Below are 17,160 nucleotides of genomic sequence, written 5' to 3'. Positions count from 1 at the left end.
AAATGTACTAGATTGTACTCATACCCTTTTTTCCAAGGGTATTCTCAGGGGTCTTCTTTTGTACCCGTCAATATGTATTTTTAGCAGGAAACCTGGATATTGTATACCCTTCAAATAATATCAGGTACATAAATTGACCATAATTACCTAGCTATTTTAGAGTGAAGATTAAAATATACACTTGGAGAACGATACATAATGTACCGCATGTATAAAGGGTACACTGGATGTACCACAGAAGTGATAAGAAGATTAGTATCCTCTTAGTAAGAGTATGAAGAGAGATAAACACATGAATTTTCCTACTCAGATTTTATAAGTGATACGTGGTAAGTTAATTTTGAATGATTATAGCTAACAATGCTAGCCTGAATGGTACCAATGGCTGACCAAAAATGTTAAGATGTATTTGCTCTAAGGGTTTTACCACAAATAGTCACCTCATACTTTTACTAATTTAGCACACAGAAAGATGAATCACCTCCCAGTATCACCTCAAGGGATTTTACTACACCACAGTGAACTAGCCTACAATTGTGGCTTTAGTAACCAAGAGCTCTCAGAAAACAATTGAAACCGCCAAAGTTAACATTCAGTTGTAATAATAGACATTATGGCAATTTCACTCATGACATGTCATGGCTTCTCCTTGAAAACAGGAGTCAATTATAGCCAGAGGAATTTATTTGCTGAACTATATGTCCAATAGGAAATCATTTGTTATTAAGCTCTTAGCTGTTTTTATTAGTACACTATACATCCTCCCTATATAGCAAAGCTGCAAAAATATTGGTCGCAATAGAATATGTCCATTCTACAGACATTATTCAATTGTTCTATATAGAGCACTACATAACTGCGCTACACAGGGTATAAATTCAGTGTTTTAATACCCGATTTAGAACATAATGTTCCATTTTGGGGCATTTTGGGTTCAACTTCAAGCATTAAAGAGAGTGTAATGCCATTAAACAAATGGTGAGGTATTTTGAATTTCTTTCTTTCTTTCTTTCTTGATCTGTCCCATGATATGTGTTACATAATGATGTTTATATTTTACATATTGTGCACTATGGCTATGTCAGATCTTACTCCAGACATGAGAAAAAACACCTCTTATACACCAATCTCTAAATAAATAAATTAATTAATTAAATCTTAAATCTAGATTGGTTAAGCATCCTAGACATATTCACTGGCCCCTGACAAGTTAATTTGCCACACCTCACCTCCACTGTATACATTTCCTTCCAGATTTTTCTTCTTTAGGTGTCCAGTAGCAAGCACTACATGGCATATGGAAAAAAAATATATACACTATATGCACTATGTCAGCAGCAGGAAGTCATTTAGAATTCAGGACAAAAAACTCTACACAGGATCTCTCTCTCTCTCTCTCTCTCTCTCTCTCTCTCTCTCTCTCTCTCTCTCTTTCTCTCTCGTGTGTGGTGTGTGTTTTCTTGAAAACTGTAGATGTGTTTGTGTGTGTGTGTTTGTGTGTGGGACACAGTGTGAAACATTTTTACCTGAATGAGATAGGCCTACTTCTTCATTATTACCCCTTGACAAGAGAACACACATATATAAATGTAAATCACAAATCTGTGCACAAATAAGAGCACTTAAAACGACGCTATATCGCATGTGCAGTTAAAGGCCTGACGTTTATTCCACCCCCCCCCCCCCCCAACCCCAACTCCCCATTCCATACTTTCAAAAAAAATCCCCTATAAATAAGTACCCCGATGGTTAAACATTCCGGGAAAAAGCGCAAAAAAAAAAAAAAACTCGAAAGAGCCCTAAAGCCTCTCTATTGAGAGAGAGAGAGAGAGAGAGAGAGAGAGAGAGAGAGAGCATGAGCTCAGTCGTGTCTGGAAATGATTCACAGATGCAGCTTCAGTTTTTGCCACTCAATTGGTATTGACATTGAGATCATGCAAAATCTTCTCTCTCTTTTTCACACACACACACACACACACACACACACACACACACACACACACACACACACACACACACACACACACACACACACACACACACCTCTTACTTTCGTTAGGTAAATTCACAATTCACAGTTGGCACGACAATGATGCATTTGGCATTTGGGAATATTAGAGATTAATATATATATATATATATATATATATATATATATATATATATATATATATATATATATATATATAAAGGGGGAGGGAGACATTATTGGTTTTAAATGAGCAATAAAGCACGTGCATCGCACAGCCCTTCGCCCTCCCACTGTAACACACATGATGCACACACACTGCTGCAGGATACTTATATAGCATCATTTATATTACTACTACTACTATAATAATAATAATAATAATAATAATAATAATAATAATAATAATAATAATAATTAGTATTATTAGTATTATTAGTATTATTTTATGATTATGATTATGATTATTAGGCTCTTTTGTTGAATTGTGAGACAGAAAACCTAACATGTACGATGTCGCTGTAATTTTCGTGCAGCTTTATCAGGCATTATGTCTCCCATTATGTCTCCCTTCTGCTCTGTATATTTATGCAGAGATTGGAGACGTCAAAGGCAATTTGTGCACACACGCTAATAGAGGCTGCCTGACGGCGTAATGGCGCTTAATCAGTGCGATCATGTCGGCCTGCGCGAGCCCGTTGTTGTGCCAGATCGGGTTTCCCGTAATATAATGTAATGGTGGCGAAATTGATCGTTTTTCTTCTCTTTCTCTCTCTCTCTCTCTCTCTCTCTCTCTCTCTCTCTCTCTCTCTCTCTCTCTCTCTCTCTCTGTAATCCCGAGCGCCTCCGCACCTGCGAGTCATTCCTCCTCTCATCTCTTATGCGCTATAATTCAATTCCACCCCTTTAAAAAAAAAATACAAGACACGAGGCTTTTTTATTCCTGACAAGTGCAGGTAAGGAATATTTCACCAATGTCACACAAACTATTAGATATAGGCTATTATATCTTTTTTTAAATTATTTTAATCACTATAACCAGATAGAAAAAGCATCCTTTTTCTCATTATGTTTTCCCCACTTTTCACTTACATTGCTAAGTATGTGATGTTAAGTAGGTGCTATTTGGTTTACTTGTTTATATTTAATGATTTGTTACTTATTTTTACTCATGTTTAATGCATTACTGCTTGTTATGTCAAACTGCATTTGTTCTTTTATTGTTCTCTTGTTTTCTTGTATTTTTATTTTATTTTTCTTGAGTTTTCTTTTATAAATGAAAAAATGTCGACAGTAGATAAGCTCTAATTATCTATATTATTTATTTATTTATTTATTTATTTATTTTTAGATGACAGAGCTGGCGCTCTGTGACGTGTACACCGGATAGAACGCATGCACGCGGACACCTGTTTGATATTTCCTCCAGCTGCTTGCCCAGGTTCATATTACACACTGCTCGAAAGGCGCGTGCTTTAATTAAACAACAACAGCAACAACAATAATAATAATAATAATAATAATAATAATAATAATAATAATAATAATAATAGTTCTTCTTCTTCTTATTATTATTATATATTATATTATTATTATTATTATTATTATTACTAGTATTATTAATCTAATAATAATAATAATAATAATAATAATAATTATTATTATTATTATTATTATTATGTGAAAGAGTATTGTTGTGTTTATTAGGGCTCTATAAATGTACTCAAAGCCGTAAATTAAAACAAAAAAGTAAAATCATCGTGCATGTAACAATAACCTCGTTACAACTATAACATCGTGCATGTAAGTGTTGGATACAGGGGCAGATTAGACCATTGAATTGCAACTATAAGATGTCAAATTCTATTTTATTTTAACTCATTTTAAATGGTCTCTATTTATAGGTTTCATATAGTTAAATAATTTAATTAAGATTTAAGATCTTTTCAGATTTTCTGTCATGTCTTAGATATAACAAACGTCTCTAGCGATACTAATACACATCATTCTCTTTATTCCTTTATTTAATTTATTCCTTCTTTCTTCCTTTCTTCTTCTTGTTATTATCATCATTATCATTATCATTATTATTATTATTATTATTATTATTATTATTATTATTATTATTATTATTATTATTAGTAGTAGTAGTAGTATTATGATTATTATTATTATTGCATATTCTGACATGTTTCTGTGTCCTGGATAAAAAAAAAATACAATTTTGTTATTCTCCTGCTTTAGGCCTGTTTAGATTTCTGTTTAGTTTAGACTGTTGAGATTTCAGGTCTAACTTTAGCACATAATCAAAAACGTCTAGGAGATTATATATAAATATAATATATATTAAGCAGGCTGTTAAATTTAGATAAAATCATCGATGATGTCTGTGTTTTAGATAGATAGATAGATAGATAGATAGATAGATAGATAGATAGATAGATAGATAGATAGATAGATAGATAGATGAACACGTGAACACGGGCTCATGTACATAGTACCGTTAGTTGTGGTGCCGCTGCTGGTGGGTTAGTGTCCGAATGTTTCAGTGAAATAGGAATAAGAGAAAAAAACGAAATAATGAAACGTTTGATAACAAATGCGTATTTACTCCGGACGTAATAAAACACTTTGTGCCCTGTAAATGCGTTTTTATTAAACAAACAGACAGACAAGACAGACAAATGCAGATAGACACGTGTCCTGCTGAAGCATCTTGCTTAAGGACAGACAAACAGACAGGCGTGTTTTGTTGACTGACTGACAGGCAGACAGACCAATACATCTTTCTGACAGACAGACAGATGAACAGTCATGTGTCTGTGTCATGCTGACAGACAGGCAGAAAGATGTGTCATGCTGATAGACAGACAGACAGAGAGACAGGCAGACAGACAGACAGACAAACAGACAGACAGACAGGCAGACAGACAGACAGACAGACAGGCAGACAGATGTGTCATGCTGACAGACAAACAGACAGACTGACAGACAGACAGACAGGCAGGCAGACAGACAGACAGGCAGACAGACAAACAGACAGACAGGCAGACAGATACTCAGGCAGACAGACAGACAGACAGACAGGTAGGCAGACAGACAGGCAGGCAGGCAGACAGACAGACAGACAGGTAGGCAGACAGACAGACAGACAGACAGACAGGCAGACAGACAGACAGACAGGTAGGCAGACAGACAGACAGACAGGCAGACAGATAGACAGACAGGCAGGCAGGCAGACAGACAGACAGGCAGGCAGACAGGCAGACAGATGTGTCTTAAGAGTAATAACCGAGAAGAGAAAGTTTTCTCTTATTTTACTGTAATAATTCTTGTGTTATGTGCTATTGCAATTCATAAATAATAAAATAGCATTTAAAAGAATGATACAAAAGTAATTACACATTTATATAAAACTTAATGTTTGTCTCTGAAGCTGCCCGGATGCACGCGCACGCTCAATCCATTCCATCCGTCCGGGTTTCTACAGGAATATTGGTTTCCTTGGCAACGAGGAAGCGTCATGGCGGACGAATCCATTTCTACCGTGGTCAGGAACGTAAATGAAAGAGCCTTAAACTCATACAGAGTGTGTTTGAAAACATCTACACATAGGTTCTGTCAATTAAGATGTACATATATCACTTGTACGCTTTAACAATACGCAAATGCTATATTTAATTGCCATAATATTGCAATGGTTTAACACTCAATGGTTGATTCCAGTCTCTGGCTGTTTGAGTAAACATGGCGGCCCGTTGCTTAGTACGAATTGTTATACGATTCTCACCTTAATTTGTCAGGCGTCTTTACTGATTTTATTGTTTATCGTATTAACGTGTGTGTTTATTTTATACACCGATAAATATGTCGGATTCGGAGGAAGAGAGCCAGGACCGGCAGCTGAAGATGGTGTTAATCGGAGACGGAGCTTCAGGAAAGGTGAGGAGGGATTTACAGCAGCTTTGGTTCTAATGCTAAGTGCTAATGCATCCTACGCTAATCTACGTGCTTTATTATATATAATAATAATACGCGGTTATATATTATAATATATAATTTATATTATAAATAATCGTCGAGATGAAGTTGAAAAAAGCTGTGATTGACTTGAACGCCAAATGCTGAAGAGGTTTGTTGTTATTTTGGCTGTATTTTGGAAATATCGCTAATAAACACACAACAATCCTGTTGATCACTTTATTTGCCAGATGTAGAGAATTACACGAGACATGTAACATGGCACAAGAGTGAAGAACATATAATGTGCAAACAAGCAACAGTGTGTAAATATACAGACACAGATCTACAAAAGTGCAGAATTCTATATGGTACAATAAAACCTCAAATACAATGTCCACACCAGACACTGTTAGGTAAATAAAAGGATCTAGTGAACAATCATTGCACACATACATGTCATTTGTGAACGTAAACGTTTATGAATATTTCTTTTTCTTTTAATTATTTTTTTTTCAACCAAGACCAATAATGTATTTATGTTTGGTTAAACCCTTAATGTGTGTATTGCTCAGTGAGAACAGGAACAGATGTTGACTTAAGCAGGAGTACTAAAATATTAGGACATTTACATTATTTATGTAAATTTATTATTTACCCTTATCCAGAGTGACTTATATATTTTTTTTATTTCAATTTATAAAATTAAGGGTTAAGGGCCCTGCTCAGGGGCCCAGTAATGGCAACTTGGTGGACCCAGGATTTGAACTCACAACCTTCTGATTACTAGTCAAACACCTTAACCACTAAGCTACCATTTCCCAGTACCAGTACTTAAATATTGTAGTATTTTTTCCCGTATTAATATTCTGTGACTGACTGGCAAACATAAACCTAGATGAAAGCTTTTAAGTTGAATGAAAAAGTTAATACAGTTAGAGGTCTAGTAGCTGTCTTCATATGAGCTTTAATCTAGTCTAGATTACATTAAATTGATCATTTGGCTCTGGGTTATACCTGGCATGCTAAGTAGGATATATAGCCAGGTTTTAGACCCAGGCTTATATGGACAAATTTTTTAAATGGAGAGTGAATCTCTAAATGGAAGCTGGACAGGAGCCTAGTGTGGTAGCAGATGAGGACGATAAACGAGCCTGGGCAGAGATGATCCTGTGGTGTTGGAGTGTAAACAAACGTGGGCACATACGATGCTGCGGTGTGTGATGGTAAATGAGTGTGGGCACCAATGATTTGTCAAAGTGAAAGGGAAAATCTGTCAGTCTAAGCTTTTCTGGTCTCCAGCTACACTCCATAATGATCAGAGGCATCAATATATTTTCATATGTTCAGTTTGATGTTCTGCTGAAAACCTGTGCAAGTTTGTGTAATGTAAGAGTTCAGCAAAGCAACTGGACAGATGACAAAATGACAAAACACTTAACATGAACAGTGGAAAGCAGAAATATGGGACAGATTTGTAAAAACCCGAATTTGTGTTGCTTGGTCATTTGTGAGTTGTATAATGTCATTTCACACCTTGGAAAGTTTGACGTGTCAGGCTGGGGGGGAAAAAAAGCAAGGGCGCAACAATTTGGAATGAAATTGCAGCACAGAAACAATAGCGAAGGGTAAATTAGCGAATAGCATTAACAATAGCTAATTAGTATAATTAGCTAATGCTACTAAGCTAATTAGTGTAGTCACTTTATCAAGTACTGTCAAGTCAAGTCCAGAAGCTTTAATTGGCATTTTAATCATATATAGCTGACGCAGTACACAGTGAAACTATCTGTGTAGTAGCTTACTTAAGCGACCATGTTGATTCGATATCACTCCATAATCTGGAAAGGAACTGGCAGATACAAGTTCAATTCAATAAGGCATTTGGGTGCCTTTGACCTGTTTTAATGAGGAAGTACATGTTATAACTATGTTGTGAACCATGGGTATATTATCTATGCTCTGAGTTTTTATAACTGTTGCGGTGTATCATATTGTCTAGGAAGAAACTGAACAGACTGTACTTATATGTTTAAAAAAAAATCCTAAGCACACACACACACACACACAGACACACACACACACACACGATCTTGCCCAGAGTCTTTCCAAGTGTATCAGTAGCAGACATGATAAGTGATGAGCGGATTATACGACTGAAGGCTATTTTTAACAAAAACAGGCAGTTTTAATTGATCTGTCTCTATAAACCTGTTAATGTTCTCCTCAGCTTTAGTCCTCTTTCTCACTCTCTCTTTTTTTCTCTATACTAAATCCCTGTCAGGAGTAAACAAATCAATAAAATCACTAACTTAACCACATAAGCACTGTGTTCTGAATTATTGAATTATTCCAGTCTAAGGTAGATGTGTATTTACTGTATTTTTGTTCACTTTTACACATACAGGCATCTAAAAACTACATGGAGAAATAGTGCTTTTTCCAAAATTATTGGCGCACGTACATTTATTTCTTAGTGAAGCCAGATGTAATCATTAACAAGGTTGGCGAACACTCGCAGAAGGATCTTGGACAACTTCTCTTCGTACAGCCTATGCATCATATTGTTGAAAAACCCACGAAAGCCAAGTCTTAAACTCCTGCCAGGTTTCGAGCTAGCGGAATTCATGATGCCACAAATCCACGCACAAGCAATCAATCCTCAAAAATAAAGCATCAGTGATGCAACATCATATTTAACATTATTTAGTAGGTACATTTACTTGTATATAGTCCCTTTTTTTGTTAAACACCGCAATTTATTAGAGATCGACAGTGGAATTGCTTTAACCACTTCAGACACGTGCACACAAACACACACTAGGAGTATCCGGGTCACCCGTTACCGCTGGAGGTTGCGAGTGAAACCACGTGACGTGGAGACAACGTGAAACATCACACAATTAGTGTAATCAGCGCTCAGGATAGAACCCTACACCCTGAAGCTCTGACATATCATCAGAACCTTCAGAACAACCATTCCATCCTGTAAACTATTATTATTTACCAAAGAGGTTGAAAACTCTTCCGGTTGAAAAGTTTCAGCCGGTGTATCTTAATTCCTAGACATTCTATCAGAAGCTGTGTGAAACCTACATTTGTCTTATGAAGGGTGATAATAATACTGGAAACTGGCTGTAAATATGGCAAAGGATCTATGGTTAAAGATAGACGGATGAATAGAGGAAGAATGCAGGGAGAAAGCAAGACCGATGGATAGATAGATAGTGAAGTAAAAGTAAAAGCTTAGGAGGAAATATTCCCAAAACACACTGAAGGGCAGTAATTGAGTATTTCTGCTACATTACATTGAGGTACAGCTCATCTCGACACACAACGATCTTTACCCACTTTTGTTGAGTGCCGTGGTTCAGCTGAGGATTGTGTTGCTGCAGCGTAACTGCTCTGTGTGAACACACCACCATGCCAAACCTCTGAGCTGCTGTGTGTGTGTGTGGTTATCAATAACTCCGTGTAGGCTTCTCATTATGAGTCAACACTACTTTCTCAGCGTTGGAGAAATGGAACTTCACCAAGCACACATATACACAGACACACACACAAATTGTTGTGTAGTGGTTTGGTGTATACCGATTTATAGTGTCTTTTGGGCTTGGTTGTTCATTTGTGGTGTTTCAAGGCAGAGAGTGGGAGTTGTGTGTGGTTGGTTCCCTTGTGTAGGCTGTTTTAGTTGAATTAGGCTATACACACACACACACACACACACACACACACTTGCGATCACCCATGGATGGCATTCTAAATGGTGCAGTAGTGTTTGTTTAATACTGGTACCATTCAAACCTAATTATACTCTGTAACTTTTGAGTTAAGCTTGCAATAAATCGCTTTGGTATCCTTGCTGAAAATGAACATACAGCAAATTGTTAAAACTGTCACTTAAATCAGGATGGGTTCCCTTTTGAGTCTGGTTCCTCTCGAGGTTTTTTCCTCATATCTTCTCATGGAGTTTTTTTTCTTGCAAGCAGTCCACAGCTGTTGACCAAAACCAAGTTTGACCAATCCTAGTTTGACCAACTCCCACCCACTCCCACACGCACTCTGGACTAATCCCACCCACTCCCCCATGTACTCTTGACCAATCCCACCCACTCCCACATGCACTCTTGTACAATCTTACCCAGGCCCACACACACCCACACATGCTTGACCAATCCTACCCTGACCCACATACTCCCACACACCCTTGGCCAATCCCACTCACTCCCACATGCACTCTTGACCAGTCCCACTCACTAATACACACAAGAGGACCAATCCTACCCACTTCCACACACACTCTTGACCAATCCTACCCACTTCCACACACACTCTTGACCAATCCTACCCACTTCCACACACACTCTTGACCAATCCTACCCAGGCCCACACACACTCTTGACCAATCCCACCCAGGCCCACACAATGTTTTCTAATCCTACCCACTCCCATCCACTCCCACACAAACTCTTGACCAATCTCACCCAGGTCCACAGACACTTGTCCAATCCTACCCACTCCCACACAGACACTTGTCCAATCCTACCCACTCCCACACAGACACTTGTCCAATCCTACCCACTCCCACACAGACACTTGTCCAATCCTACCCACTCCCACACAGACACTTGTCCAATCCTACCCACTCCCACACAGACACTTGTCCAATCCTACCCACTCCCACACACACACTTGTCCAATTCCAATCACTCCCACACAGACTCTTGACCAATCACTCTCAGTCCCACCCACTCCCACACACACTCTTGACCAATTCCTCCCAGTCCTTAACAAACCCTCAGAAAGTCTGACCAGTCCCTCCCACTCTCTCAGATGTTCTTGTCCAATTTCTGACCAGTCAATAAGGTTTTGGCCAAGGGAAAGACTTCAAGACAGAAGACTGCACTTTCAGAAACAGGTCTCAGTAACAGGACAAGCTGCATTTTGTGTCCTTAGTTAATCCTTCTCTCTCTCTCTCTCTCTCTCTCTCTCTCTCTCTCTCTCTCTTTCTCTTCTTTCTCTCTCTCTCTCTCTCTCTCTCTCTCTCTCTCTCTCTCTCTCTCTCTCTCTCTCTCTCTCTCCTCTCTCTCTCTCTCTCTCTCTCTCTCTCTCTCTCTCTCTCTCTCTCTCTCTCTTTCTCTTCTTTCTCTCTCTCTCTTCTCTCTCTCGCTCTCTCTCTCTCTCTCTCTCTCTCTCTCTCTCTCTCTTCTCTCTCTCTCTCTTCTCTCTCTCTTCTCTCTCTCTCTCTCTCTCTCGCTCTCTCTCTGTATATATGAATCAACTGATCATCTGGAAAATAAAATTGAGCAGTTCAGGAAGTGAGCACAAACTTGATGACTGACAACATACTGAATATACAAGTGTGTGTGTGTGCATGCGTGTGTTTCTTCACATTGGAAGTAAGTGTGTGCTCAGGATTAATGCCTTGCTCAAAAAAGAAATATGTGAGAAATATGCATGGAGGTTAATGTGTTTGTGTGTGTGTGTGTTGTGGCCGTTAATACATGTAGCAGAGTGTGAGAATATCAGTATTATATTTACATTTTGTGCGTGTGTGTGTGTGTGTGTGTGTGTGTGTAGCTGGACTGATGAGAGACATGAAGTTGGAGTCACTCTGTCTTCAGTCAGAATGGATGCTGGCACATACAGTATACACTGCCCTTTGCCTTTTCCCACACACACACACACACAGCCTACACTCTACACTGTCTGTGTTTTTGAGTGAGTGGTACGTTGAGTTATGTGGTGTGTGTCGGGCGTACACACTCACTCACAGCTGTACTCCTAATAGGCTCTGATGTTCTGCATTAAGAAGTTGTCAATCAAAAGTGATGTCATACTCGTATTCTAACCACACTACGCAACACACACACACTGACACACACACAGCGTGGGAAGGCCTGCGTCAATTTTTTGTATTTAGCTCACTGGCAGAAGAACCAAAGTGACCAGAGTGACCGAGCGTTCCAACAGCAACATGGACAGCCGTGCGTGTTTTAAAGAGTGCGTTTTAAAGTGTGTGTTTTTGTTGGCGTAAGCGAAGCTTAAAGGAGGATTTGTTTGCTCACGATGTCCTTTTAGGTTTCACAGAGCTGAACACAGAATAATATAAAAACAAGATTTCTGTAAACTGGTATATTATAAAATAATATTTGTGAAACTTAAAAGAACAGAATAAAATGAAATAAACTGTGGAGATTGGAGACTTTCTGACATTAAATAACATGTAGACTCTCTGTCTGTCTGTCTGTCTGTCTGTCTGTCTGTCTGTCTGTCTGTCTGTCTGTCTGTCTGTCTCGCTCTCCCTCTATCTCTCAGACGTCACTCGCCACTCGTTTCGCGCAGGAAGCTTTTGGAAAGCAGTACAAACAGACGATAGGGCTTGATTTCTTCCTCAAGAGAATCGCACTACCAGGTGAGACACACACACACACACACACACACACACACACAGGTTTCACCGACAGCACTAAGGGAGGTGAAAGTGAAGTCAACGGAGCTCAGGCTCATTAACACTTCTCTCCATACCTGCACACTCGCATCGCGAGTGTACTATGTCGAGTGGACACAAGTGCACTCATTAAGCATCCCGCCATATTCGCCAGGGTCGTGTCCCATTTTACACGTTTATTAGGTGGTATGAAGCTTTCCAAATATTCCACAGACTTTAAACCGTGTGTGGTTCGTCATGTTTTCCTTTCTTTCTCTACTGTTTACTTCACAGTGTAAAGCACATTCGAGCTGAATTTGAAACGCATGAAAGGCGCCATGTAAATATTTTTAGTAGTAATGATAAATATGTGTTTATACTGTATATGTATCTATAAAACACATGCGTACAGGGCGTCCTGAAAAATCTCCATACGTAGGAAAAACAAGCACTATTTGTTTTTTAGCAAATTGTAAAATAATAAATAAAAAAAAATAAAAATTGTGTTAAAAAAAAAAAGTGTATCGTCATGATTTGATGTTTTCTCTGAGAAGAACACTCTTTTTTATTTTAATTTTAAGTAATTATTTAAACAATTTAATTAAATAATTAAATAATTGATTTTATAATTTGCGGGCACGGTGGCTTAGTGGTTAGCACGTTCACTTCACACCTCCAGGGTTGGGGGTTCAATTCCCGCCTCCGCCTTGTGTGTGTGGAGTTTGTATGTTCTCCCCGTGCCTCGGGGGTTTCCTCCGGGTACTCCGGTTTCCTCCGCTGGTCCAAAGACATGCATGGTAGGTTGATTGGCATCTCTGGAAAATTGTCCGTAGTGTGTGAGTGCGTGAGTGAATGAGAGTGTGTGTGTGTGCCCTGCGATGGGTTGGCACTCCGTCCACGGTGTATCCTGCCTTGATGCCCGATGACGCCTGAGATAGGCACAGGCTCCCCGTGACCCGAGGTAGTTCGGATAAACGGTAGAAGATGAATGAATGAATGAATTTTATAATGTTAGTCATCGAATCTAACTCCGTACCAATAAAACTGCTAGGTGTCATTCTTTAATTTAAAAAAAAATAAAGCAAACAAAACATCAGGACTTTCTGTTATCATTAGGCATTAACATTATGACATTAATACACAGAGAACAGAGTCACATTAGTGTTTTTCACATTGCACACATCAGCGATGACAACGTTTCATGGTTACCGCTAGATTTATTTATTCGCCGTATTTGTGGAACTGTCCTGTTTATTGCTCGTCTTCTGAAAGCCTGGATTCATCGATCGATCTAGGACGAGTGTGTGTATTTTTCATGACGGCGGTGCAGAGAAATGTCTCCGACGTGCTGAACGCACCGCATTTATTTTCCGCGCCGTTCCCAGGCGGGCTTGAAGAGAGCGGCGAGGACTTTTTTGTTTTCGTTTTCACGCTCTCATGCACCATAACTCAGCCGTGTGTGTATCTGTGTGTGTCTGTGTGTGTTCTCTTTTTCAGCAGATGGAATTCGCTCGTCATAAAGGCTTGAGCTGTGTATGTGTGGGGTAATTATGGAGCGTTTGTGTTTCTGTATGAACCAGTCAAAAGCGGTGAGATGAACACACATCACGGTGTGTCACGGTGGGCGGACATGTGTGTGTGTGTGTGTGTGTGTGTGTGTGTGTGTGTGTAGTCTGGACGAAGTGAGCCGTGAGATGGTACTCTCCGTTACGGCATTTTTTTTTTGGGATTGATATTACAGTCACAAACTTAAGTGTGTTGAGTGTGCATTTTATTTAATTTTATTTTTAAACATCGATGTTGATAATGATGTCACGATGTCCCCTAAAGCAGCCGACCAATCAGCATCTTTGTTTACACTCAGTGGAATTGCACTCAGTATAAACACACAATCTTTACACTCCTGATTTTCTTTTTCTTTACTGATCCAGTTTTATAGCACAGTGCTATCACACCACCCCATCATCTCTCTCTCTCTCTCTCTCTCTCTCTCTCTCTCTCTTTCTCTCGCTCTCTACTCCTCTATTCAGTAAGAGTGTGCAGAGACAAAGAGATAGAGAAGCGGAATAAACATTAGACCATCTCTCTTTTCTACACATCTGACTCTTCTGTATGAACCACACACACACATTCACGGATAAAAACATTTTTTGTCAAATATTTGACCGTATTCCTTTTGCCTTTCAATCAGTGCATTATGGAGTTCAGAAGATCTTGGATTTCTTTGGATTTGAGAATTTTTATTGGGTTAAGTCATTTGATCAGATTTTAGGACCCTGGTTTAATTGCAGAACTTGATGTAATGGAAGTTTATGTGATTCTAAAAGCATGTCTCTGGATCCATGGTTGGCTTTACTGTCAAGAACACAAATGAGATCGAGGTACAAACTGGTTCTGACAGGCTAGGCAATGGTCAAGAGCAGAAAATATACAAGTAAATAAATAAAAATAAAAAAAAAATAGCAGAAAATATTCAAATAAAACAAACGAACAATCAAGAGGAGAAAATACACAAGTAAAAAAAAATAATAATTTCCAATAGCAGAAAATACACAAGTAAAATAAAACAAGAGCAGTAAATGCACAAGTTTAAAAAAAAAAACAATCAAGAGCAGAAAATACGCAAGTAAAAATTTAAAATAATCAAGAGCAGAACATGCAAAAGTTAAAAAAAACGAGCAGAAAATACAAAACAAGAAAACCCAAATCAAAAGCTGAAAGTACGCAAGTAAAAAAAAAAAACAACCTATAACTGGCTAAGAAAGAACTAAAAGGTGAACAGGTGGCTGCTGGGAGTCTTGAGTCCACAGACATTTGAATTTGAACAGTTTCGATCCTTAAAATGAAAAATGTTGGCTCAAGTCGGAACTTAAATTGGCTCGACAACATTCAAAACATCTTAGATTTTGATTTCGGACCTAAATTTAGATCAAAGATCAACGAACCCTGAAGCTGTGTCTATTCTACATTTATATTACATTCCAGAGTCATAATTTATAACATTCATTTCTTGATATTTCTTGACCAAAAAAATGTATGTGTTTGAAAGCTCTTGGCTCTTTCCACTAGGTTTGAAGGCAACACTTTTAAACGCTTTTTAAAATTCAAGTACTAACTGGTCAGTCAGGGAAATTTGTCAGTTTTATCATTGAATTGTTGCATGTGAGGATCTAAAATACAATATAATGAAAATAATTGCATAAAAGAAAAAAATAGGAGATTTTCAAAATGTCTTTAGCTTTGTTTGTTTGTAAACTATATTTCGTCTGGATTCCGGGACTTTTCTAGCAGGTATACAGTACGTTATAGATGGAATAAAACATTACAGAAATTATGTCTGAAAACGTATAAATACAAGGGGGGCATGGTGGCTTAGTGGTTAACACGTTCGCCTCACACCTCCAGGGTTGGGGGTTCGATTCCCGCCTCCGCCTTGTGTGTGTGGAGTTTACATGTTCTCCTCGTGCCTCGGGGGTTTCCTCCGGGTACTCCGGTTTCCTCCCCCGGTCCAAAAACATGCATGGTAGGTTGATTGGAATCTCTGGAAAATTGTCCATAGTGTGTGAGTGCGTGAGTGAATGAGAGTGTGTGTGTGCCCTGCGATGGGTTGGCACTCCATGCAGGGTGTATCCTGCCTTGATGCCCGATGACGCCTGAGATAGGCACAGGCTCCCCGTCACCCGAAGTAGTTCGGTTAAGCGGTAGAAAATAAATAAATGAATGAATGAAAACTTATAAATACAGCTTTAGCTTTAAACTGGAATTCTAGCTGGTTAAATGATAGATATTTAATTGCCTTGTTTCTTTGGACTGTTCTTTTTTCTTGATTTTAGTCCTCTTCCTAAAACTCGGAGCACTTGTAGTTTATATTTCTATTAGTTCGAACTCGACAATCGTAATCGGTTTCATTTTAAAACGTGAGCTTAGCTTACAGTAGAAATCGTACCGGTTTGTTTCTACATCTCCAGTTGATTTGATTTTGGAAAGCTGCTTGTTTTTACTGTCGAATTCCCGTTAGTTCAAAGTTTGCGGTCGGAGCTGGAGAAGGTTGTCCATGGTCATTTGGCTGCAGAAGTATTTTGAACGGCTGAGGCTCCTTCCTTTAGCCGTAGCCTGCTGACTCCACACCGCACTCACACACTTGAACTGCTCAGACATCCAGCAGTAAAAACTATACAGCTATAATCATACATACGATGCCGTGCTGGGTTTAGCCTATAGAACTGTCCATCAGCCTGGATTATTTTTCCACACACTGACTTTTTGTGTTTTACAGATTTTTTTATTATCTTTTTTCTTTCAAAAAGGAATCTTGACTACACTTATATATATGCAAAATTCACAAAAATAATAAACTTAAACTTATGTAGTGCTGTTTGAGTGCAAATGAAATGAGTATGAGTCCTAATTACTACTTAAAAAGTCCTTCATCATATTTATTTTCACAACATAATAACATCCAGAAGACCAGGTTTTATTTTTAAATTTGTATTAAAAAAAAAAAAAACAACTAATTATTTTTATTTTTTTAATTGAATTTGATAATGAAGTTTGGACCAGGTTTTATTTTTAAATGGGTATTTTTATAAATGGGTGTATTTAATTTGATAATGAAGTTAAGACCAGTTTTTATTTTTAAATGGATATTTAAAAACAAAAATCTAGTTTAATTTTTATAATGAAATTTGTTTGAAGTACATATTTATTTCAGAAAAAAACAACACATTTATTTCAGAAAAAACGCTTTTCATTTATTTATTTATTTGTGTGTTTATTTTTTATTTTATTATTTATTTACTTT

General features: G+C 38.1%; 1 protein-coding gene across 2 annotated transcripts in view; it reads left to right on the top strand.

The window, feature by feature from the left end:
* The first annotated feature begins 2,884 nt into the window (after positions 1 to 2,884).
* The window catches only part of rab28 (RAB28, member RAS oncogene family), a 33,049-nt gene continuing 18,773 nt past the window's right edge, over positions 2,885 to 17,160 (top strand). The window contains exons 1-4 of one of the 2 annotated variants that reach the window (XM_060892397.1): positions 2,885 to 2,925; positions 3,321 to 3,410; positions 5,406 to 5,911; positions 12,248 to 12,344. In XM_060892397.1, coding sequence (XP_060748380.1) covers positions 5,837 to 5,911; positions 12,248 to 12,344 — 172 coding nt within the window. In that variant the 5' untranslated portion in view covers positions 2,885 to 2,925; positions 3,321 to 3,410; positions 5,406 to 5,836. The remainder of the gene's footprint in view (positions 2,926 to 3,320; positions 3,411 to 5,405; positions 5,912 to 12,247; positions 12,345 to 17,160) is intronic. The other variant, XM_060892395.1, reaches the window with a different exon arrangement.

This window comes from Tachysurus vachellii, chromosome 18 (assembly GCF_030014155.1).
Source record: "Tachysurus vachellii isolate PV-2020 chromosome 18, HZAU_Pvac_v1, whole genome shotgun sequence".
NCBI classification, from domain to species: Eukaryota; Metazoa; Chordata; class Actinopteri; order Siluriformes; family Bagridae; genus Tachysurus; species Tachysurus vachellii.
Note: the sequence above shows the minus strand (reverse complement) of the source record. Positions and strands in the feature narration are given on the sequence as shown.